Source organism: Watersipora subatra, chromosome 10 (genome assembly GCF_963576615.1).
Source record: "Watersipora subatra chromosome 10, tzWatSuba1.1, whole genome shotgun sequence".
NCBI lineage: Eukaryota > Metazoa > Bryozoa > Gymnolaemata > Cheilostomatida > Watersiporidae > Watersipora > Watersipora subatra.
In genome coordinates this window covers 17,612,732-17,633,973 of record NC_088717.1, presented here as the reverse complement: position 1 = coordinate 17,633,973, position 21,242 = coordinate 17,612,732, and the positions used below count along the sequence as shown (strand labels likewise).

The window sequence follows — 21,242 nt, the reverse complement described above, 5'->3', positions numbered from 1 at the left end:
GGTCTAATCTGTATTAGGGAAACAAAAGACCACTCACCTATACATTCAGAGCAAAGTTGACGAGGCTAAACGAGGCTAAACGTAAAGCCAACCTAATTAAGGATACCTATCGACCTCTGACACATGTTTCGTGATAAATATTTTTTATACAGCTTATTATTCTGTCGTACTCCGTAGCAGTGATGGAATGACTGACAGTGTACTGATCACTGTATGGTAACAGTGATCAGTAGAAAATAATGACTGTAGAAAGACTCATGGATTATAATCGGATCAGTGATCATGGCTATAAAAATACCCATGAATTATAATCAGATCACTGTGATCATGGCTATAGAAATACTCATGGGTTACAATCAGATCACTGTGACTATAGAAATACTCATGGGTTACAATCAGATCACTGTGACTATGACTATAGAAATACTCATGGGTTATAATCAGATCACTGTGATTATGACTATAGAAACACTCATGTGTTATAATCAGACTACTGTGATTATGTAAAAAGTGAAATTATATTTTTATTGTATTATCTGGTGGTTGCCTATAATACAATATAAAGCTTTTTGTTTACAATTCATAGTAATAAAAATTTTGGTTGATGTTATATAGAGGAGTGTTATAGATGTTATATATGTTATATAGAGGAGTGTTATATAGATGTTATATATGTTATATAGAGGAGTGTTATAGATGTTATATAGATGTTATATATGTTATATAGAGGAGTGTTACCATAGATTCACCGAACTACAGACATTGCAATTGATGAGATAATTATATAGAATAGATAAAATTGGTATAGCTTTTTAAACAAAATATTCTTAACATGTGAGAGAGACAAGCTAGATCTATCAGACACAAATTGCAACTACCAATGCTCGGCTATATCTGTTACGCTATGAGCAATTTTTACTCTGCAGAGATACCATAAATTGCACTAATAGTTCTGAGGCTAAATGCTAGAAAAGTAATCTTTAATCTTTCCAGGAAGATAATTGGAAAGTGATCACTATGTAAATAGGAAAAAAGTAAAAAAGCATAAATTAATATTGTGAAAAGGTAACAGAAAATGTGATTACAGAAACACATCAACAACTTGGATAATTCTTGCTCTGCATAGAGGGCATGTAGCAGGGGTGCGACGCAGCACCTCTTGGACACAGTCGGTGCATAGACAGACATGCTTGCACGGCATGAGCAGGATATTTCTACTGAGGTGATGACAGATGACACATCGCCGATTGTTCACCTCATCGTCAAGTCTTCTTTTGAGTTTACGAATGTACCTCGTCTCTGCTCTGTAACGAGTAAGAAGGACTGTTACTACAGGATGACCTTGATTTAGCTAGTCGTTACATCGCATGGTAGTTTAATATACAGTATTGAGCTAATCAGTTGAGGTTATCATCACTAAGTCCATTCAATGAGCTCTAACAAAAAAGAGTGGACTTTCTGGTGTATCTTCATTTACACATACTGAATACAATCAAATATTGCTATGGCAACACTTGACGAGACAAATACAGTTAGTACATGCACATAGCAGATAAGTGTTTTAAGTGCATTCTTAAAGTACATAGGATCACAGGATTAACGATGACATGGCCTTATTTTCATTTTTTGATATAGCCTGGTTCCCATATACACCGCAAAGGATCGGCGACAGCACCACAGGCTATCAGCGATGAAATGTGAACCTACACACCGGGTACCACCGGTAGTTGCCGGCGATCAACGCAAAAGTTTAGCACTGTTCAAATTTCGTGAAGAGCTGCGAGCAAAACCTTCCGAAATGCATTGTACAGGTCAAGGTCACCATTATCGAAATGACATAGCGAGCGAACATTTTTTATACAGTTATTAGAGATGCAGCTTCACGTGAACAGTAGCCGCCGAGCCTAGCGCCGCAAGCATTTTGCTGTGCAATATTACCGCAGGGGTCTCGCAATCGATATGGGAACCAGGCTTTAGTAACATACAAATCGAAGGTTTCTATTTTTGAGCTCAAACCTTTGTCCTTTACCTATGAATATACTGTATATGAGAGGACCAGGGTTGTTTACACCACAAATGTTTGAAATACCAGTGCAAGCGTTATTTGCACTTTATTAGATATTCCATATACATAATATTATTAAAAATAGCTTTAGCTTCAGGGGAATATTACTACTATATTAATGAAGAATATTAATAAAGTACAGGTATTCCTCACTCAACGACATTCTGAAGACCTGACACTGAGAGATTCTGTCACACAAACAAACACCTCCTTTCAAGCCTCCATTGCATACGCAGAGGCTGTTCGCGCTATACTGTACTTCTATACCTTTGTTATTTCTCTGCTTGTACTAGCTTTTACTAATACATTCAACGTCGAAACTTTTAGCAAGTACATTGAATTTTAACTCTTTTTTTCTCTAATAAGATTTCATGTGTGCACAAGCGTGTAAACAAATGTTAGGCTACTGTAGAGCACATTGTGGTAGATGTTTGGTTTTTACCTATCCTTTATATTTACTTTTTTGGCATATCTATTTTTATTTAACATTGGTATGTACCTGTATGATCTTATTCTAGGATGCTTCAGCTATCGCAGACAGTCTAACATTTGATACCATATGTGCATGAATATAATCTCATGCTAGCATACATATGTAACACTTAACTGAATACTTTGCGTTGCACAGGTAATAAAAAACAGCTTATGGTATTTATATATATATACAGTATGTATACTAGCTGTAATACCCGGCGTTGCCCGGGTAATAAAAAAGTCTTTGGACAGAAAATAAAATTGATTTGTATTTAACATATTATAACAACATTTGCCATTCTAAACTTACAACTACATATCATGAGAGAAGTGTTTTGTGTAATTGAAATACATTGGGAGAAAAAAAAAAACAACTGTAAAGGTTTTCAAATTTTGTCAAACAACTGCAACTTTCAAACTTCATACCATGAGGAAAAGGTTTTGAGCAGGACAACTACATTAAAAATAAATAAAACAACTGTATAAAGGTTTTCAAACAACTGTAAATTTAAAATTTCATAACTTGAAAGAAGCATTTCGTTGGGATAAATTAGAAGGAGAAATACAAATGTAAAGGTGTTTAAATCTAAATGTGAAATCAGTAGCAAGTAATAGCAAAATATAGTCTATTTTGCTATGATTACAATCCAAAATTATTTAATATACAATCATATGATTTCAGTTCGTTTCAGTGTTGGCATGCAAAAATTGGCATGTAGGCTAATATCGTAGGCTATAGGTACTAATCATCATCATTAAAAATAGTGCCAAAATACTATGTTAACCTTAGTAACTATAGGTATCTACAATGACTTTAGTGCATTTAGTGATTATGGTTTGCGTGCCCAAGATGGTATAACATTACAATGTACTACGTGAAGAGTTTTTACCTTCGAGACAGACGTGCAACATAAACGCTGAATCTATTTTAAAAGTTGACTTGCAACAAAATCCACATTACGGTTATTTGGTATCAAAAGGTTTACTATGTCTTACTTTGCTGTGTTTTAGGAGCAAAATATGTAGAAATGTGATTACAAGCGCTTAATAGCTCAAAATGAACAGTTAATTGCAGCCATCACAAAAACGCCGTAAGTTGGAATCTCTTTCCAAAACGGCCCAAATGAGACGTAGTTGTACAAGATGGCTTCTGTTTACACTTTCACGCAACCTCATTCTTCAAAATATTTTCACAAATATACTTCACGCATTCAATAAAACCATGTCTATTGTTCTTACGCGTCTATTTTATTGTCATTGTAATGCTGTCACGTTCAGCACTGATATCTTATAACCTACCGTGAAAATTCGATTAATTTTTTAACCTTAGCTCGAAAGAGTACATATCATTGTTTGATAAACATGACGATCCTGTTGGTCACCTGTGATAATCGAAAAATGCTGCAGAAAATGTTTGCGAAGTATGGGTTACGTGATCAGATTACGACTTGACGATTAGACCAAGCCGCCACAAAACTGTAAAGTAGCGAGCATCTATATTTGATACGGGGTCTTCGGTAAAACCCGAAGTGTTTGTCATAAACTAGTGCTACGAGAAGTTGTATATTGAGCCTTTTATTGGCCTTTCAATTTACGTGAGAACATCATGTGACAAAACAAAAACCAAATGTAATGACTACGTCAGAGAAATAAACTGATTCCGATCTACAGATATATGGATATACGGCGATTTCGTGATGGCTGCGATCAACTGTTTGTTTTTGAGCTTTTAAGAGCTTGTAATCACATTTCCACATATCTTGCACCTACAACGCAGCAGAGAAAGACATGGTGAATCTTTTTATACCAAATAACTGTAATGTGAATTTTGTTGCAAGTCAACCTTTAAATGAATTTAGTTTACTAAACACATACTTGAAAGAAGTTTTAGTAGGTATTTTAGTAAACCTTGAACTTTTAACATTAGTTTTATCATTGCGAAACATTTTTATTTTAACGGATACCAGACATACCATATAACGGATACAGATAACTCGCCATGGCAAGTTCAGCGACGCATATCTTTTAATAACTTATATCATCAGTACACAAATCGCCAAATTTTAAGTTTGAGATAAATTATTGTCGATATCGCGGGGCCAAATAAATGAGCCCTAACGCAAAAAGACGAATAAGCATCGCATTGCATATACTCCGGTCTCAAAATATTTCTGAATAGAAGCATCTAACTCATAGATGCAAGGCTAAAATAATTAGCACACGCATGATGTATACGTTATATTAAAACACCTCTGACCACTATGGTGTTCTAGCTCAGTGGTAGAGCGTCTGGATTAGAATCTATTCGAGGAACTCGTCGTCAGTTCAAATCCATTAAAACGCGAAATTTAAATATCAAGATTTTAAGATCTATAGCCGGAACGCAGACAGAAGACATTCTTTGAGAATTATAGATTTAAGTGGTTTTAAGAAATATACTTTCTTTTTATTTAACTTCTATATATATATTTGTATTTATATATTTTTATATATATACAACTTTGACAATATTTAACATACCATAGTAACTCTGAGGTGTCATTGAGCAAGGTCATCGTTAAATGAGGACTACCTGTACTTGAGACAATTATCATACTATGAAGTCTGTTATTTTGGTTAGAGATGCTATACAGTCATACCTCTATATACGGGTGGCATGACACGCGAGAAATTGGAGCATACAAGCTGATTTTGGAGCAAGTTTCGTCCTTGAGATACGAGTCATCTTTGAGATACGAGTCATCTTTGAGATACGAGCTGGCTGTCGATGGGCACTATACGGTGAAGTATGTGAGAGGCCGCTTTCGAGAACAGCATCGCTGGGTCTTTCTTCTCAAATCGGTTTGAGAAAAATATTTAAAAGGTTGGCTAAAAGTTATAGAGAATACGACGCAAAATATTGCTAACTGGAAGTGGATACTTAACAATAATGATGAAATAATTGAAGTAAGTTTTGTGCAAAATGAAACTTTGCTTCAAGTGTGTGTTTATTAAGCTAAATCCATTGAAGTTAAATTCAAAGTTTCAAATACGCTGAGTCACAAAAGGCTCTCAGAGGGCTGTTACCCACAACGTTTGGCTCGAAGGTAAAAACTCCATAGTGTATATAGTGATGTTACATTTTATTGCGGATAAAAACATCTACATAGGTATTTGTTACTTTTTTAGCCCGTGTGCTGAATTACAACAATTACAAACACGTTTTTCCACCCTAATATCCAGTTTAGGTGTTTTTTCATAGAATGCTAACAGATTAATTTGTACTTAGATATGCTATAATGAAGTCCCACAACGCAAAAATTAGCGTCGGTAAGTCGATGGAATCGTTGAATCATGAAAAAGATTCCGCTGACAAAGACAGATAGGAGTATTCCTTGCCAGTTAGTGAGCAGATGAGCTCGTATGTTGAGGTATGACTATATACAGTCTAACACAAATAACACCCTGTTATCAAGTGTATTTTGTGATTAGCAACCAAATTGAGACAGTTTGAAATTGTGTGAAATTAACACCTAAGCAAAGTGCTTACTAAACTAGTAGAACAACTTGATTGAGAGTTTACCCTGGAGTAGAAAGGTCAGGCGTCTGTGACCTTGACCTCGTTACTCTTCGAGAGGTCATTAGAGGCAGCTGGATCTCTGGCCCAATTTCATCTTCCAACTCTTCAGGAGCAACTTCTAGGAAAGCCACAAGAAGTTGCGCTTAAGGAATGATAATGTCCCATCAACAGAAATTGCTTTCTCAGACAAGGAGTTGTAACATAATAACACAATCGACGAAAACACAATGGCTTCAACTTAAACCAAAGTCTGTTTATGGTATAAACTATCTCATATATCCACACTCATCAGACGAGAGACAAAAAAGCAAGGGAGACGAAGAGAGAGAAGGGAAAAGAGAGGTAGAGAAGGAACGAAAAAAAAGAGAAAAAAAGGAGGGAAGGTGGAATGGAGGGAGCGAAAGAGATGAAAGAAGTGAGACAGACGGAGAAAGAGAGGAATGGAGAGAGGAATAGAGAGAGGAATAGAGAGAGGAATGGAGAGAGGAATAGAGAGAGGAATAGAGAGAGGAATGGAGAGAGGAATGGAGAGAGGAATGGAGAGAGGAATGGAGAGAGGAATAGAGAGAGGAATAGAGAGAGGAATAGAGAGAGGAATAGAGAGAGGAATAGAGAGAGGAATGGAGAGAGGAATGGAGAGAGGAATGGAAAGAGGAATGGAGAGAGGAATGGAGAGAGGAATGGAGAGAGGAATAGAGAGAGAGGAATAGAGAGAGGAATAGAGAGAGGAATAGAGAAAGAGAGGAATGGAGAGAGGAATAGAGAAAGAGAGGAATAGAGAGAGGAATAGAGAAAGAGAGGAATGGAGAGAGGAATAGAGAGAGGAATAGAGAAAGAGAGGAATAGAGAGAGGAATAGAGAAAGAGAGGAATGGAGAGAGGAATAGAGAGAGGAATAGAGAGAGGAATGGAGAGAGGAATAGAGAGAGGAATAGAGAAAGAGAGGAATGGAGAGAGGAATAGAGAGAGGAATAGAGAAAGAGAGGAATAGAGAGAGGAATGGAGAGAGGAATGGAGAGAGGAATGGAGAGAGGAATGGAGAGAGTAATGGAGAGAGGAATGGAGAGAGGAATGGAGAGAGGAATAGAGAGAGGAATAGAGAGAGGAATAGAGAGAGGAATAGAGAGAGGAATGGAGAGAGGAATGGAGAGAGGAATGGAGAGAGGAATGGAGAGAGGAATGGAGAGAGGAATGGAGAGAGGAATAGAGAGAGAGGAATAGAGAGAGGAATAGAGAAAGAGAGGAATGGAGAGAGGAATAGAGAAAGAGAGGAATAGAGAGAGGAATAGAGAAAGAGAGGAATGGAGAGAGGAATAGAGAGAGGAATAGAGAAAGAGAGGAATAGAGAGAGGAATAGAGAAAGAGAGGAATGGAGAGAGGAATAGAGAGAGGAATAGAGAGAGGAATGGAGAGAGGAATAGAGAGAGGAATAGAGAAAGAGAGGAATGGAGAGAGGAATAGAGAGAGGCATAGAGAAAGAGAGGAATAGAGAGAGGAATAGAGAAAGAGAGGAATGGAGAGAGGAATAGAGAGAGGAATAGAGAGAGGAATGGAGAGAGGAATAGAGAGAGGAATAGAGAGAGGAATGGAGAGAGGAATGGAGAGAGGAATAGAGAGAGGAATAGAGAGAGGAATAGAGAGAGGAATAGAGAGAGGAATAGAGAGAGGAATAGAGAGAGGAATAGAGAGAGGAATAGAGAGAGGAATAGAGAGAGGAATAGAGAGAGGAATAGAGAGAGGAATAGAGAAAGAGAGGAATGGAGAGAGGAATAGAGAGAGGAATGGAGAGAGGAATAGAGAGAGAGGAATGGAGAGAGGAATAGAGAGAGGAATAGAGAGAGGAATAGAGAGAGGAATAGAGAGAGGAATAGAGAGAGGAATAGAGAGAGGAATAGAGAGAGGAATAGAGAGAGGAATAGAGAGAGGAATAGAGAGAGGAATAGAGAGAGGAATAGAGAGAGGAATAGAGAGAGGAATAGAGAGAGGAATAGAGAGAGGAATGGAGAGAGGAATGGAGAGAGAGGAATGGAGAGAGAGGAATAGAGAGAGGAATAGAGAGAGGAATAGAGAGAGGAATAGAGAGAGGAATAGAGAGAGGAATGGAGAGAGGAATAGAGAGAGGAATAGAGAGAGGAATAGAGAGAGGAATAGAGAGAGGAATAGAGAGAGGAATAGAGAGAGGAATAGAGAAAGAGAGGAATAGAGAGAGGAATAGAGAGAGGAATGGAGAGAGGAATGGAGAGAGGAATAGAGAGAGAGGAATGGAGAGAGGAATAGAGAGAGGAATAGAGAGAGGAATAGAGAGAGGAATGGAGAGAGGAATGGAGAGAGGAATAGAGAGAGGAATAGAGAGAGGAATAGAGAGAGGAATAGAGAGAGGAATAGAGAGAGGAATAGAGAGAGGAATAGAGAGAGGAATAGAGAGAGGAATAGAGAGAGGAATGGAGAGAGGAATAGAGAGAGAGGAATGGAGAGAGGAATAGAGAGAGGAATAGAGAGAGGAATAGAGAGAGGAATGGAGAGAGGAATAGAGAGAGGAATAGAGAGAGGAATAGAGAGAGGAATAGAGAAAGAGAGGAATAGAGAGAGGAATAGAGAGAGGAATAGAGAAAGAGAGGAATAGAGAAAGGGAGAAATAGGGATGGAGAGAAATAGGGATGGAGAGAGGAATGGAGAGAGGAATGGAGAGAGGAATGGAGAGAGGAATGGAGAGAGGAATGGAGAGAGGAATAGAGAGAGGAATAGAGAGAGGAATAGAGAGAGGAATAGAGAAAGAGAGGAATAGAGAGAGGAATAGAGAGAGGAATAGAGAAAGAGAGGAATAGAGAAAGGAATAGAGAGAGGAATAGAGAAAGAGAGGAATAGAGAAAGAGAGGAATAGAGAAAGGGAGAAATAGGGATGGAGAGAAATAGGGATGGAGAGAGGAATGGAGAGAGGAATGGAGAGAGGAATGGAGAGAGGAATGGAGAGAGGAATGGAGAGAGGAATGGAGAGAGGAATGGAGAGAGGAATAGAGAGAGGAATAGAGAGAGGAATAGAGAGAATAAAGAGAGGAATAGAGAGAGGAATAGAGAGAGGAATAGAGAGAGGAATAGAGAGAGGAATAGAGAGAGGAATAAAGAAAGAGAGGAATAGAGAGAGGAATAGAGAAAGAGAGGAATAGAGAGAGGAATAGAGAAAGAGAGGAATAGAGAGAGGAATAGAGAAAGAGAGGAATAGAGAAAGGGAGAAATAGGGATGGGGAGAAATAGGGATGGAGAGAATGAGATGAAAAGAGAGAGAGACAGAGAAGAATGGAAAAAGGGAAGGAGATTAGAATATAGAATGTACAGCTAGTATACATTTTCTATATTCGCTGTATTATTGAGGTTGACCTGCTGTGACAAGTAAACCTCATGCAAAATGAACGAGTAGATAAATTATTCCACCACTAGGAATAGAACAGCCATCGGCTGCCTGAGACAACTAGATCGGCAAAAATGTTTAGGTCTCAATGAGCTCTAACCAGCAAGACTGTAGTACTTAGTTAGGAATCTAAGCGTTGTAGGTGATGGTAAAAAGTTACCGTCGACAGGTCGATGGAAACGTTGAGCCACGAAGCTGTGCCGTTTCATCATAAAATAGATTCCGCTGACAAGAACAGATAGGAGAAGAATTCCTTGCCAGTTAGTGAGCAGTGTGATCCAGGCAAGCCATATGAGCTCCTCCACTACACAATAAATGTCCCTCGGAATATTGGGGAAGGGATAATAGATAGGAGTGATCTCACTGCAATTATACAATACAGTGCACCCTCAGAATACGATGTTGATCCGTTCCAGGGTTGGCGTCGTATGATGAAAAAGTCATATGTAGGAGTATAAAAACCGTGGTAATCCCACGACCAAACGAGTGGAGCGAAGTTTGAGAGTTTTTATGATAAATGCATGTGCACACAACTTACGAAAATTATTCATCAATGAGACGAACCCTTGTTTTGAAATCTCATCAACAAATTTAACCATCGTTTTGTAGAGTCGTTAAAGTATAATAACGATACAAAACACATACAAACCTAGTTAAATATGTTACCAAGTCTCTGTAAACCGTCGTTATTATCTTAAAACTTACCCATCTGATCGGATTATACACAAATAGACAGATTTATTTGGACGAAAATTGCCAGAAAAACGCTTGAAAAGCTCAGTTTAATAAAAGTCAAGACCGAAAATTGAAACGCCAATAAAGCCGTGCGACAGATAGTAGAACTATTTAGCAGTGCGCATTTCACGAGAAAACCTTGCTAATTTTACCAGTCTATGGCCTTGTTTACTTGTAATCGAATTTATTCGAAGGTCTCTGTAATAAACGTAGACCGTTTGAGGCGTAGACCGATTTACAGGTACGAAATTGTGGTACACAGTTCATCAGCCTATGTTTTTTTTGTCCAATCACCGAAGGTTTCATTGAACTATTTAAAACGTTAGCCAAAATTCTATACAACTTATGTACAAGCTAGGGCTGAACTATAATGCCCCATTTATGACGAGACGTTCTTCTCGATCTAGCATGGGGTTTGACAATACACAAGAGTCAAGGTCTTACCACGGCTAAAGCTGCTGTCATTGATATAGGCCACCGCGTAATGACCGCTGGAATATCGTTTGTTGCTCTCTCTAGAGTTTGGAACATCAATGACTTACTTGTTAACAACTTCGCTAGGGAGCGCATCACTTGAATAGCTATCAATGACCAAATCTTACAACGCAAAAGAGAGGAGACTAGACTGCGCGACATTTAACAGATACTGTATCGCCTACTTATAACATATATTGTAATATCAACAATTAACCAATTACTCCGTCGTGCTCCCTCAAATTTATTTTATATCATCTCAAACAAGTCTCATTTACACTATACTCTGTCAATTCCTGTTGAGAACTACTTTTTCAACAATCAACAGTACCCTTTCTTTTTTCCATTATCACTTTGGTCGTGGGCTGTATGACAGAGGAATTTCTAGTTATATAATGCAAACATCACTTGGTAAAAATCCTCAAAATTTTATATACCGGTAAGTGCTATACATATTCATAATTAGAAATAAAATAGTGTGTTAAGTTCAGTAACTATAGTTACCTACAGTAACTTTAGTGTATTTAGTGTACATGTATTTTGTGAGTAGGATTGTAATAAAATGCGACGTACAAAATACAATGTACAACATGCAGTAGAAGCAGTATGTACCGCAGGGAGTTCTTACCTTCAAGACAGACGTGTGTATAACATAAACTTTGAATTCACCTCAAGCAAGTTTAGCTTACTAAACACGCACACACACACTTAAAGTTAAGTTTTAATATGTATTTTTAACTATTTTACTGAATTTCAACTTTTTATCATTAAAATTTTATCACTTACCAGCTTCTGTCACCGCTTTCGCTATAGCTGTTAGCGGCTCTGTTTAATTCCTTTTTTAACCTAATTCGACAAAAAAGCTCAAATGATTGTTTTTGTAATGAACTGGATTTTTGTTAGCAGGTTAAGGGAAGTTGTTTGACCTTCTGTTTGAAGGAATCGCAACTCCAACTTTGTTACTAGTTTCAAAGGGAAAATATTACTTCTTACACGGGAGAATTGTTGAATTGAGAGAAATCTGTCATTGTGATTCTTTCAAGCGTTGTGAAAATATTTTAGCGAATAGCATTATGGTGTCTTTGTCATTTTGACATGCGTAATAAACACAGCAACTGCCAAATTTGAACTCAAGTGAAAATTTTGTTGAATTCGTACGGTGATATAAGATTGGTATGGTGAGGTGAAAAAACCATCATGTTCAACTTCGAAAGATAAAAAAATCGTATATCAGGGTAATCCTATCCTGAGGATGCGCTGTACTGAACTTTTTCATTAGCGCATGGTGACCATTCGGACACTGATCTCTTTTTGCTGAGAACAATGCATTACTGAGCAGAAACAAATTAAGAAGCTTTTCGATAAGTATTTTTTCCTGAATTTTATGTTTAGAAGTCCACATTTACGAAATCATAAACCTCCCTGACAAAAATACTTTACTATAATAAGAGCCGTGTCCGTCTAAAGTCACGCTCAGAGCATTAGCAAAAAAATATTGCTTTGCACGAGAATCAAACTTAGAGCATCAGATTCCAAGGCAAGCACGCTACCACCACACCACTCAGTCACCTTACCACTTCAAGGGATAATTATCTACATACTGATTACTCATGACAATTTCTCACAGTGCATGGACACTTACCTCGACCCGAGCTGAGAAACTCGCTGTAAATAGGTAAAAACATCTTTGGTGAGTGTGACAAGAACCTTGAAGGGTAGTCGGAAGAGACAATGCAGAAAACTGCTAATGGTAGATTGTCCACTGAAGACAACAGAGAGATTCCCAAAGTATACCTTAAAATAATATTAGATGAATAAATTGACTCACTGATTGACTCGAGCACAACTTTAACTACATAAAACAACTGTCACAATGCCTCCATAAAAGGCTATGTGTCAATGTAAACCATTACAACATATCAGCATGATACCTCCATTTAGACAAGTCACTAAGTTTTTATTATTCATAGCCTGTGCTCCCTTATAAAAAACCGTTAAATATCAAAAGTTATTAAAATGAAAGTTTTCCAGTGTCAGTGGAATTAAAAATGACATTAACAAGATCTTTGCTCGTTGAAAAGCTGGTAACATGAGGGTCATGTCGGTATCCAGTATAATAGGTTAGCATACAATGTTAAAAACGAAAAAGTAAAACTAAAGAAACTTAAGATATATGAATAGATTCAACCAACAAAATATTTGTAGACACCTTAGAAAGAACATTTCTGTACCTCGTCGATAAAATGAGTGCTCCAAATACATGAGTTTCTGTAAAAAGGAGAGCTTTGGGAGACCAGCCACTGAGCAGAGGAGATATATGTGTCTTTCACTGCATTGAATGTCATTGACAAAGTATCCGTCGCATTTCTTGACAAATATTTTAGGTGTTGATAGGAGTCTAAAGTTAGTATTTGTATACTTCCAGCAAGCCTGAATGATAGAATAGGATCGGAAGTGCAAACTATGCTTGAATTTCGGTCGATTATTAATTTGTTTTCTCATAATGACATTAAGCATCGTGCAGCTGAAGTTCTATAGAATAAATCTTGAAGTGTGAATGAGGTGATGGTATGTCAAAGATATGGTTTGATGATATATAAAAACGAGCCAACACATCAAATAATATATAGTTTTTTGACCGAGGTGCGTTGAAAAACTAAGTTGATCGACAAATCCTCAATTTGCAACATCGTATCAGTTTAGACCTTCCATGACCTATAACGTTGATTAGAGGGTTTAAGATGCCATCGTGCAAAAAACATTTAAGCTATGATATAGCCTTCTCAGTGAAATGAGTACAAGCTTCACAATGCGTTCTTGACACATAAAACGTTATTCTATCGATTATCTGTTACACAAAAATATTTGTATGGATATTCACATAATCTTCGAAGGACCCTTGCCTTCTTGAGACTTAGTGACTATCAATCAACAATGCTAAGATTGCCGGTTACATTGTGCATTGGTTAGAGATCAATTTTAAACTCAGTAATCAATTAAAAGCCAAAACTTTTTTTTTACTTTTAGGGTTATAGTTTATTGATTTCAATATCTTGAGCTCAAAGTACCAGCATTAGACATTCACGCCTATTAAAGATCATCCCACAATGTTATTGAATGTTAGCATTCCCAGCAAGCCCGATGTACCCTAGGACACTTATATTTCGCTAGTATTTAGTTTCGTGAGTAGCATACAGAGTAAAATTTCATTGCAACTTAATTTCGCAGCTCTGATGAGTGCGAAAATATAACGATGTGAAAATAAATGCAGTGGAACAAACATAATTAGATTCCTCAGGTTCAGTTCACCGCAGGCCTGTATTCACTGATTGCAAGTTGGGGCGGCTAATGTTAGGCGGCTAGTTATGAACACCTGGGTGTGTTGAGGGGGGCGGTGTAAGCGCCCAACAGGTTTTTCTTATGTAGGGCCTCAGCCGGGCCTCTCGCGTGAAGTTTAAAATTTTTTTATCGGAAAGAATCAATATTTTTCTATTTTTTGAAATTTGTTTAGTTTTAGGTGATGTGACTGACGAGACGATTTTAAAATTAAAATAGGCAAAACTTGACCGCAGTTAAAATGCTCAGAAAAAAGTCATCTTTTTCTTTTGAGCGTTTCAACAAAGATCAATTTTGCCGATTTTATTTTAAGTTCATACGGAAGTTTCCACGCTTTTGATGGGACATGGCCAAGCGGATGTTTGGTAAAACTTGATATTTTGCAAACCTTTATAAAGGTCGTTAACAAGAATATTTTTCCACTGATGACGATAATAATGATGCCTGAGAACTACTAAAAGTTGATGTTTGTCTCTATGGCTTCGAATAAAATGATACTCTACAGCGATAAAAACCGTCTCCATAGCCGTTGGGCAAATAAATTTTCGAATAAATGATGTTGAGGTCGAGTTATCTGAAGCCATTTATCATTGCGTGGGAACGGACCAAACAAATCCGTTCGAGTTAACCTTGTGTTTGAGATGAAATGTTACATTTTATCCGAGGGCGAGTTATCCGAGTTTGACTGTATTTACTATTTAGCCGTGGAAAGTTCCTAAAAAGTTGGGACGGCTCAGCCGGCCAGCTGCCCCAGGGAATATGGGCTTGGTTCACCGATAAGAAAAAAAATTTCAATTTGAGACTAGTTTGTAATTGTGAACCGCAGGTAGAATGGTATGGGTGAGATCGATAATGCAATTTGATCGCTTGCTGCCATTTGTTTCTTGGACTATCAATGAACAAAGCTATTTAATTTCGTGTTTTCGCTCGTTCGTTATGATAGTTTAGTTTCGCACATGAAATTTTCGCGAGAGGATGACTCCGCGAAAATGCGAAAGTTAGATGAAGCGAATACATAAGTGTCCTAGGGTAATAGTTAAACACGAATTAACTCAAGGAAGAGTCAAAGGAGGATGAGCTCGATGTGATGAGTCAGCGGTTTTATGAGAGACACTGGATAATACTAGTTATGTCAACAGTCTCTCATGAACTTTGCTAAAGTGATTTAGAGAGAAGCAATGAGTGATAGCGCTAACTTCCTGATGTTCAGTTACATCTATGAATCAGGTGAACATCTATGGATCATAGGTGAACATCTATGGATCATAGGTGAACATCTATGAATCATAGGTGAATATCTATTAGTCATAAGTGAACATCTATGAGTCATAGGTGAACATCTATGAATCATAGGTGAACATCTATGGATCATAGGTGAATATCTATGAATCATAGGTGAACATCTATGAATCATAAATGAACATCTATGAACCATAGGTGAACTTCTGTGAATCATAGGTGAATATCTATGAACCATAGGTGAACATCTATGAATCATAGATGAACATCTATGAACCATAGGTGAACTTCTATGAATCATAGGTGAACATCCATGAATCATAGATGGACATCTCTGAGTCAGGGGTTGAGCAAGGTGGGGCGTCACAAGAAACTAAAACCACAAAAACGATTTGTTTAACAATTGTTAAAGATGGACTTGCAAAAAAATTCAGTAGGTGTTAACAGAAAGAATTAATATTTTCTATCGGTTGAGATTGTTTTTGATGGTCGAGGCGATCTGACTGCCAGGATGTCTCAAGATTATAATTTGTTATAATAGTGGATATTGGATATTATGTTCAAGTTGCAGCGTTACGAGTCTCTATTCTGCCAGCCTCTTTACAACTATATAAGTTATATAAGCAGCGTTACTTGCCTTTATTCTGTCGATCTCTTTGTAACTATAGGTGCCATAATCACACTTTTAATTTAACTGGATGTTTCAACAGCGGTCGAGTTTGTTGATTTTAATCTTGAAACATCCTGGCGGTAAGGTCACTTCAAGCATCAATACAATCGCAAATGATGGAAAAATACCGATACTTTCTAGTAAAATCTGGTGCAAGGTAATCTCTAAGCATAATGAATGAAATGATGGAAACACTTCCAGTTGATGTTAAAACTCAATCTAGGCATGTTTGACTATTTTAAAAATTTACCGACTTATAAGCTGGAATAATCCGGAACATGTCCACCACCCAAAGCTTGCCAAATGATGTGGAATGAGGAGTATGTGGTAGAAGCAACTAATAAAGGCATGCACGGTTGTTGTACTGAGGTAGGACAGCACCCGGGTGATTTCTGTGTAGCACCAGCGGAGATGATTGTCGAGAGAAATAAGATGTACATAGGGCAAACAGATTGTCCACCGGAGGAAGAAATAAGTCTCAGTCAGCACCGACCACAGCCTGTAGACTATTGACATCACACCCAAACAAATCTACAATTTTTGACCAAGCAATAAAATAGCGCAACTGAAGAGGATGGTTGGAAAGGTGATGTCAGTAAAACAAATATAAGGAACAAACATAATAAATAAAGTATCAGACGTCATAATAACAAACGCCAGAAAATAAAGATAAGGAACAACATCTAAGAACCATAGGTGAACTTCTATGAACCATAGGTGAACTTCTATGAATTATAGGTGAACATCTATGAATCATAGATGGACATCTCCGAGTCATAGAAATGGGCCATTTACATAACCAACACGTTGTTAATGCTTTGTATCAAAATAAACATGTCAGTCGACATTATAAAAATAAGACTGGTACATCGGCGATAGGCTGAAAACGTTGACTTAAATGAACATCATTTTAATTTAATTCTATTTTATTAATTATCGCTAATTGGTTTTATTAAACATCAGCTTTTGAACACCGACAGAGTTTCGTACAAGTAACCATTTATCTGTGAACCAACAGAGGTCACACTTTCAACATATATACTCTACAGGATGAAATTATTCGATGGATTTAATAATTCACGTACTGGCAATTCGGGGAATTATTAAAATGTGCGAATAATTTGTTTTACTTTTCAACACAAGGGAGAATAACTACTACCTCAAATTAAAAACTAACCGTTAGGCAGAGTTAGTAAACGTAGCCGAGTTTTAAACTCTTTTAAAAACATCGTCGGGGCTTTCAGCTAAGCCCATTGCCAATGCATCACACTTCTTTATACAAAATTATTCAAGGGTGTCACAAGTTATTTGGAATTCGGCACGGCGTCATCATCGCAAAAATCTCTCCTGCAGTTCTTTACGTTGAAAAAACCAACTTACAACAAGCTGGTTCACCAAAAGCCTCCACATCGATAAATATTCATAAAAACCTCTAGATTCAGTCAAAAATTTATAGCTCAGCATGATCAACATAAATTTCCTAGCTAAATAGAAACCTAAACCTGTGGTATACACACGTGAAGGTTTTACTCTATTGCTAGCTGCTTTCACAGATTATTTTATTCGCGAATGTGTTCATCCGCGAATAATTTAGTCTGCGAATATGCCATGAAAAGATAATTTTCGCGAAATTTAACTCTGCGAATAATTTTATCCTGTAGAGTATAAAGGCCTCGAGTGTAAATTGTAACTGTCCATGAAACTCTCTAGATGATAATTCTTGAGAAAAATGCACAAACGATACTGTTATCAAAAACTGCTGATGAGTCAGATTAGCTGCAAACCCATATGCTGACAATACTTTGATAATAATAATAGAAGTTCCATCAAGGATCTCATGATCCTCATATGAGTAAGGCCAATTCTCAATGGTCAATTTATTTGAAAATATGTCTACGAGTTCGAGAGTAGCATTGGTGTGTAACTACTGCAGATATCTGCAGTACACATTGGCTACACATTACCCCAGCATGTGTAGCCAGGCCTTTAAACCTGGTTCAAATATAATTTGTTCATAACCTGGTTCATAATACGTCACAAAAGATGTAGAAGTTACTGACAGTGTTTGCGCCATTGGAAATTCCTATGAATGCTGTGATTGCAAAGCGTATAAGTTTCGCTTGCCATTGTACGAGAGTCTAGCAAGACCCAACTTCCGTGGACATACAAAACTTCAAATTTAATTAATATCTGTGATCTTATGGCATTGTGCTTGTAATTTTACATTTAGTTAAAACAGTTTAATAAGTGATAAACATCAAACTTTTAGCTTTTATTAACATAACTAATGTCATCGCAATGACTTCTGTGAAGTGCTCCTAACTAGCAATGCTAGTATGAATTATTTTAGTATGCTAAAATAGTCAATGGATCAGATAAAGCAGATTAAAATGTATCTATACGTACATGATAGAGTAGAGACTCGACTGCCAGGAGGGTGCGTTGAATGAGAATAGCGAACCATGCTATGATCCAAACAATAACCTTGCTAAAGTTTACTATAGCCCAAAATGTATCAAGTGTCAGTGTCGCTATTCCACTAAAGAAATGCCCGATAACAAAGGTAATAGTTTGAAAAATGCTGACTGTAGTAACAACTGCCCCATAAATGGTGATTAAACAATATGTTACAACTTGGTAATGTAAGTCTAGGATGTAGGAGAGACTCTCAATGGCAGGTTCCACGATATTCATTTCTCTCTGTTTGCATGATGTTTCTCTTTACGCTTCAATAAGCTGGAATTGTCCATTTTCGCTAAACTTCTGCTGCAAAAATGATTAGCATTAGCCAAAGATGCCGAAGTACCTACTAGAAGCTACACGAATACTCCATGTGCCATGATATAGACATCTCAGTTAAAATGTGAGTGTGTGCATTTTTATCATTGGCAGAATAAGAGTGACCATTTTAGTCTATGGCAGCAGTCTGTACATGACCTCATTGATGGGTTGAGGTGTTATTAACAATACACTGGCATTTTGACTTTTGATGTACACTAAGGCACATCTGATTTTGGTTGGAGGGGTAACCATGCAAAAAACCACTAAAATATTAGCGATATTATAGTTACATAGCCAATGAAATACACTATATTTACCCTTGTATAGTTTACTATTAGTGTATTGTAGCTTCTGATGCCTTTACGGTACTTGAATTGAATGACCCGAGCATTGTATTTTTTGACAAACTATGTTATTTATCATACAAAAATATCATAGAAGTAGCAAAAGTAGAAACATAAGACGCTGAGGCCGGAGTGATGGAGGCACTTCAGATGACAACACTCAGCGATTTGCTGAGGCAAAATTTGACTATGAGGCAGAACAAAAGTGAGCCAAAAAATCTTCACCTATAACCATATGTTCACTTATAGCCTACCAATAATTGAGGATGCTCCAACCATCTAAGAATACCGATGAAATGATAAAGACCATTTCGGCTCATGTCAGGTAAATTATAAGCATGAACTATGCCATTATTCAAGTTCTCGCTGCAAGGATGAAAACCTATAACTAGGACAATAGAAATTCATAAACAGACATTTAAACTAAGTTATAATGGCCAGTGCTATCCATAACAAAGGATGCCAAGTAATCAGCTCCAACCGAAATTGAAACGGTATCTAAAAATTTTATGGTTTTTATTTAATGCTCTCCTTCGCTTGACAAGTTAACCTAGATATAGAGCCTTCATAGGATAGGCCATCAAGAGTTTGCAATGTTCCTTACTGTTTTTTAGTAAATGCATTCATATGGGAACTATTGAGATAAAACTGTTGGTTTGAAAAAAATAACTACTGCCAAGTAATAGTTATGACTAATTACTATTAAACAGACTGTAGACAGCCAAGAACAAATTATAAAACCTTTGCATTGCATACAGACATAAGTTATCCAATATTTAGAATTATGCCAGTACTAAGGATGCACTTGCACTACTATGGAATCATGAACTATCAAAACTAGTTTTTGCCTATTCAAGCAAAAGTAGACCACAATCCTATAGATAGTTAAACAGGAACCAAATATTTATTGCAAGAACTTGCTTGAATATTCAAGAGACTAAATTTCATGGAAAATGTTAAAGGTCTACACAACTCTTTAGCAAATGCCTTACGGAATGCTCTTATCAAGTGTAAATTATAAACAGATATTCTGTATTTCCAGTAGTTGTAATGTGAAAAATTTAACACAGTAGTTGCGAAACCTATATGTTAACCAAGGTCCTCGGCCAGTTTGTCCTCAGTTCATGATTACAACCGCCAGTAAAATCAATTTGTTTTGCTGTGATTACATTATATATGATACAAATATCACTCTTTCATCTCGCCTGCAAATTGAAGCTTTTCTCCTATTCAATTCAATATAGAAATAATCATTACTATTGTCCTCAGCCTATTCAATCCTACAAAGTGTGACGACTTGACGCCTGTGATTTTGACACATACGCACCAATTTTCGACTTTCAGCAACCTTTGACTTAACAGTCTAAATACGCCAGTATACATTTGCAACTGCTATAATAGTATACAACATTTTTATGATACCAAAATGTTGCAGTTGTGCGCGAAAATTAAACTGCGATGCATGCCCTTAGCGCAAGCTCACTAAAAATCATTAAACCATCAAAGTAACTACACATAATCACTGAAGAACCTAAGAATACAACTGAGACAAAGTCAGGAACCTAGGTTTCTTGTTATGGGTTTTCGCGATTCAATTTTTTCACTGTTTAATCTCGGTTTGAATTTGCTGCTGTCCTTTATTCCCATAAGTTATCGGTAGTGACATCGTGTCAAGGCCTTATATATGAGCAATCTTTATTGTGGTAATCAATAGTCATATTTTACAATATGTTTTCCACAAGGTACCACGGCAAGTAAACTAACTAAAAAGCGGTGTACAACAAAAAAATAAAAAGGACCGCAAAGAAACTATAGTCTAACTAAAAAACTAGTGAATAGTCTAACTAATATAATAATATTAGAACTGAATGCATAAAATATGTAGAACACAAGCTTGAGGATTGATATGAGTATTGTTTAAACAAAAAGTGGACAAATAATAGCTCAGTGAAAATAGTATACAAATATATGACAAGTTTTCTAGTCATGAAAACAAAGTGTAATATGAAATGGTTAAAATAGGTAAGGCTATATGGTGAATGGTATTATTGGTCAGAGGATAGTAGGTGTAGTTTGAGTTTTGTAGGCCTTCGAATGCAAAGCCTAACAAACACGTTCTTTTACTTTACTTTGTCCGTCCAAAGTCAATAATTAGTAATG

General features: G+C 36.9%; 1 protein-coding gene across 2 annotated transcripts; it reads right to left on the bottom strand.

The window, feature by feature from the left end:
- Positions 1-547: 547 nt before the first annotated feature.
- On the bottom strand, positions 548-20,539 carry LOC137406266 (uncharacterized). 2 transcript variants are annotated; one of them, XM_068092806.1, is made up of 8 exons: positions 20,410-20,539; positions 18,364-18,720; positions 16,208-16,488; positions 12,944-13,142; positions 12,355-12,506; positions 9,664-9,866; positions 6,102-6,216; positions 548-1,304 (listed from the first exon to the last, which is right to left on the bottom strand). In XM_068092806.1, the coding sequence occupies exons 2-8, from the start codon at positions 18,649-18,651 to the stop codon at positions 1,082-1,084; spliced, it is 1,461 nt and encodes a 486-aa protein (XP_067948907.1). In that variant the 5' UTR covers positions 18,652-18,720; positions 20,410-20,539; the 3' UTR covers positions 548-1,081. The 2 variants fall into 2 exon arrangements, with proteins under 2 accessions (XP_067948907.1, XP_067948906.1); XM_068092805.1 differs by having other exon boundaries at positions 18,364-18,723; positions 20,410-20,529.
- Between the last annotated feature and the right edge of the window lie 703 nt (positions 20,540-21,242).

Excerpts from the sequence above, each read along its gene's own strand:
- LOC137406266 (XM_068092806.1), bottom strand. The coding sequence starts at position 18,651 with ATGAATATCGTGGAACCTGCCATTGAGAGTCTCTCCTACATCCTAGAC. Across the intron at positions 9,867-12,354 it reads GTTTCTCAGCTCGGGTCGAG|TGAGATCACTCCTATCTATT; the intron begins GTAAGTGTCCAT and ends GTATAATTGCAG. Across the intron at positions 1,305-6,101 it reads CCTGACCTTTCTACTCCAGG|AGCAGAGACGAGGTACATTC; the intron begins GTAAACTCTCAA and ends TACTCGTTACAG.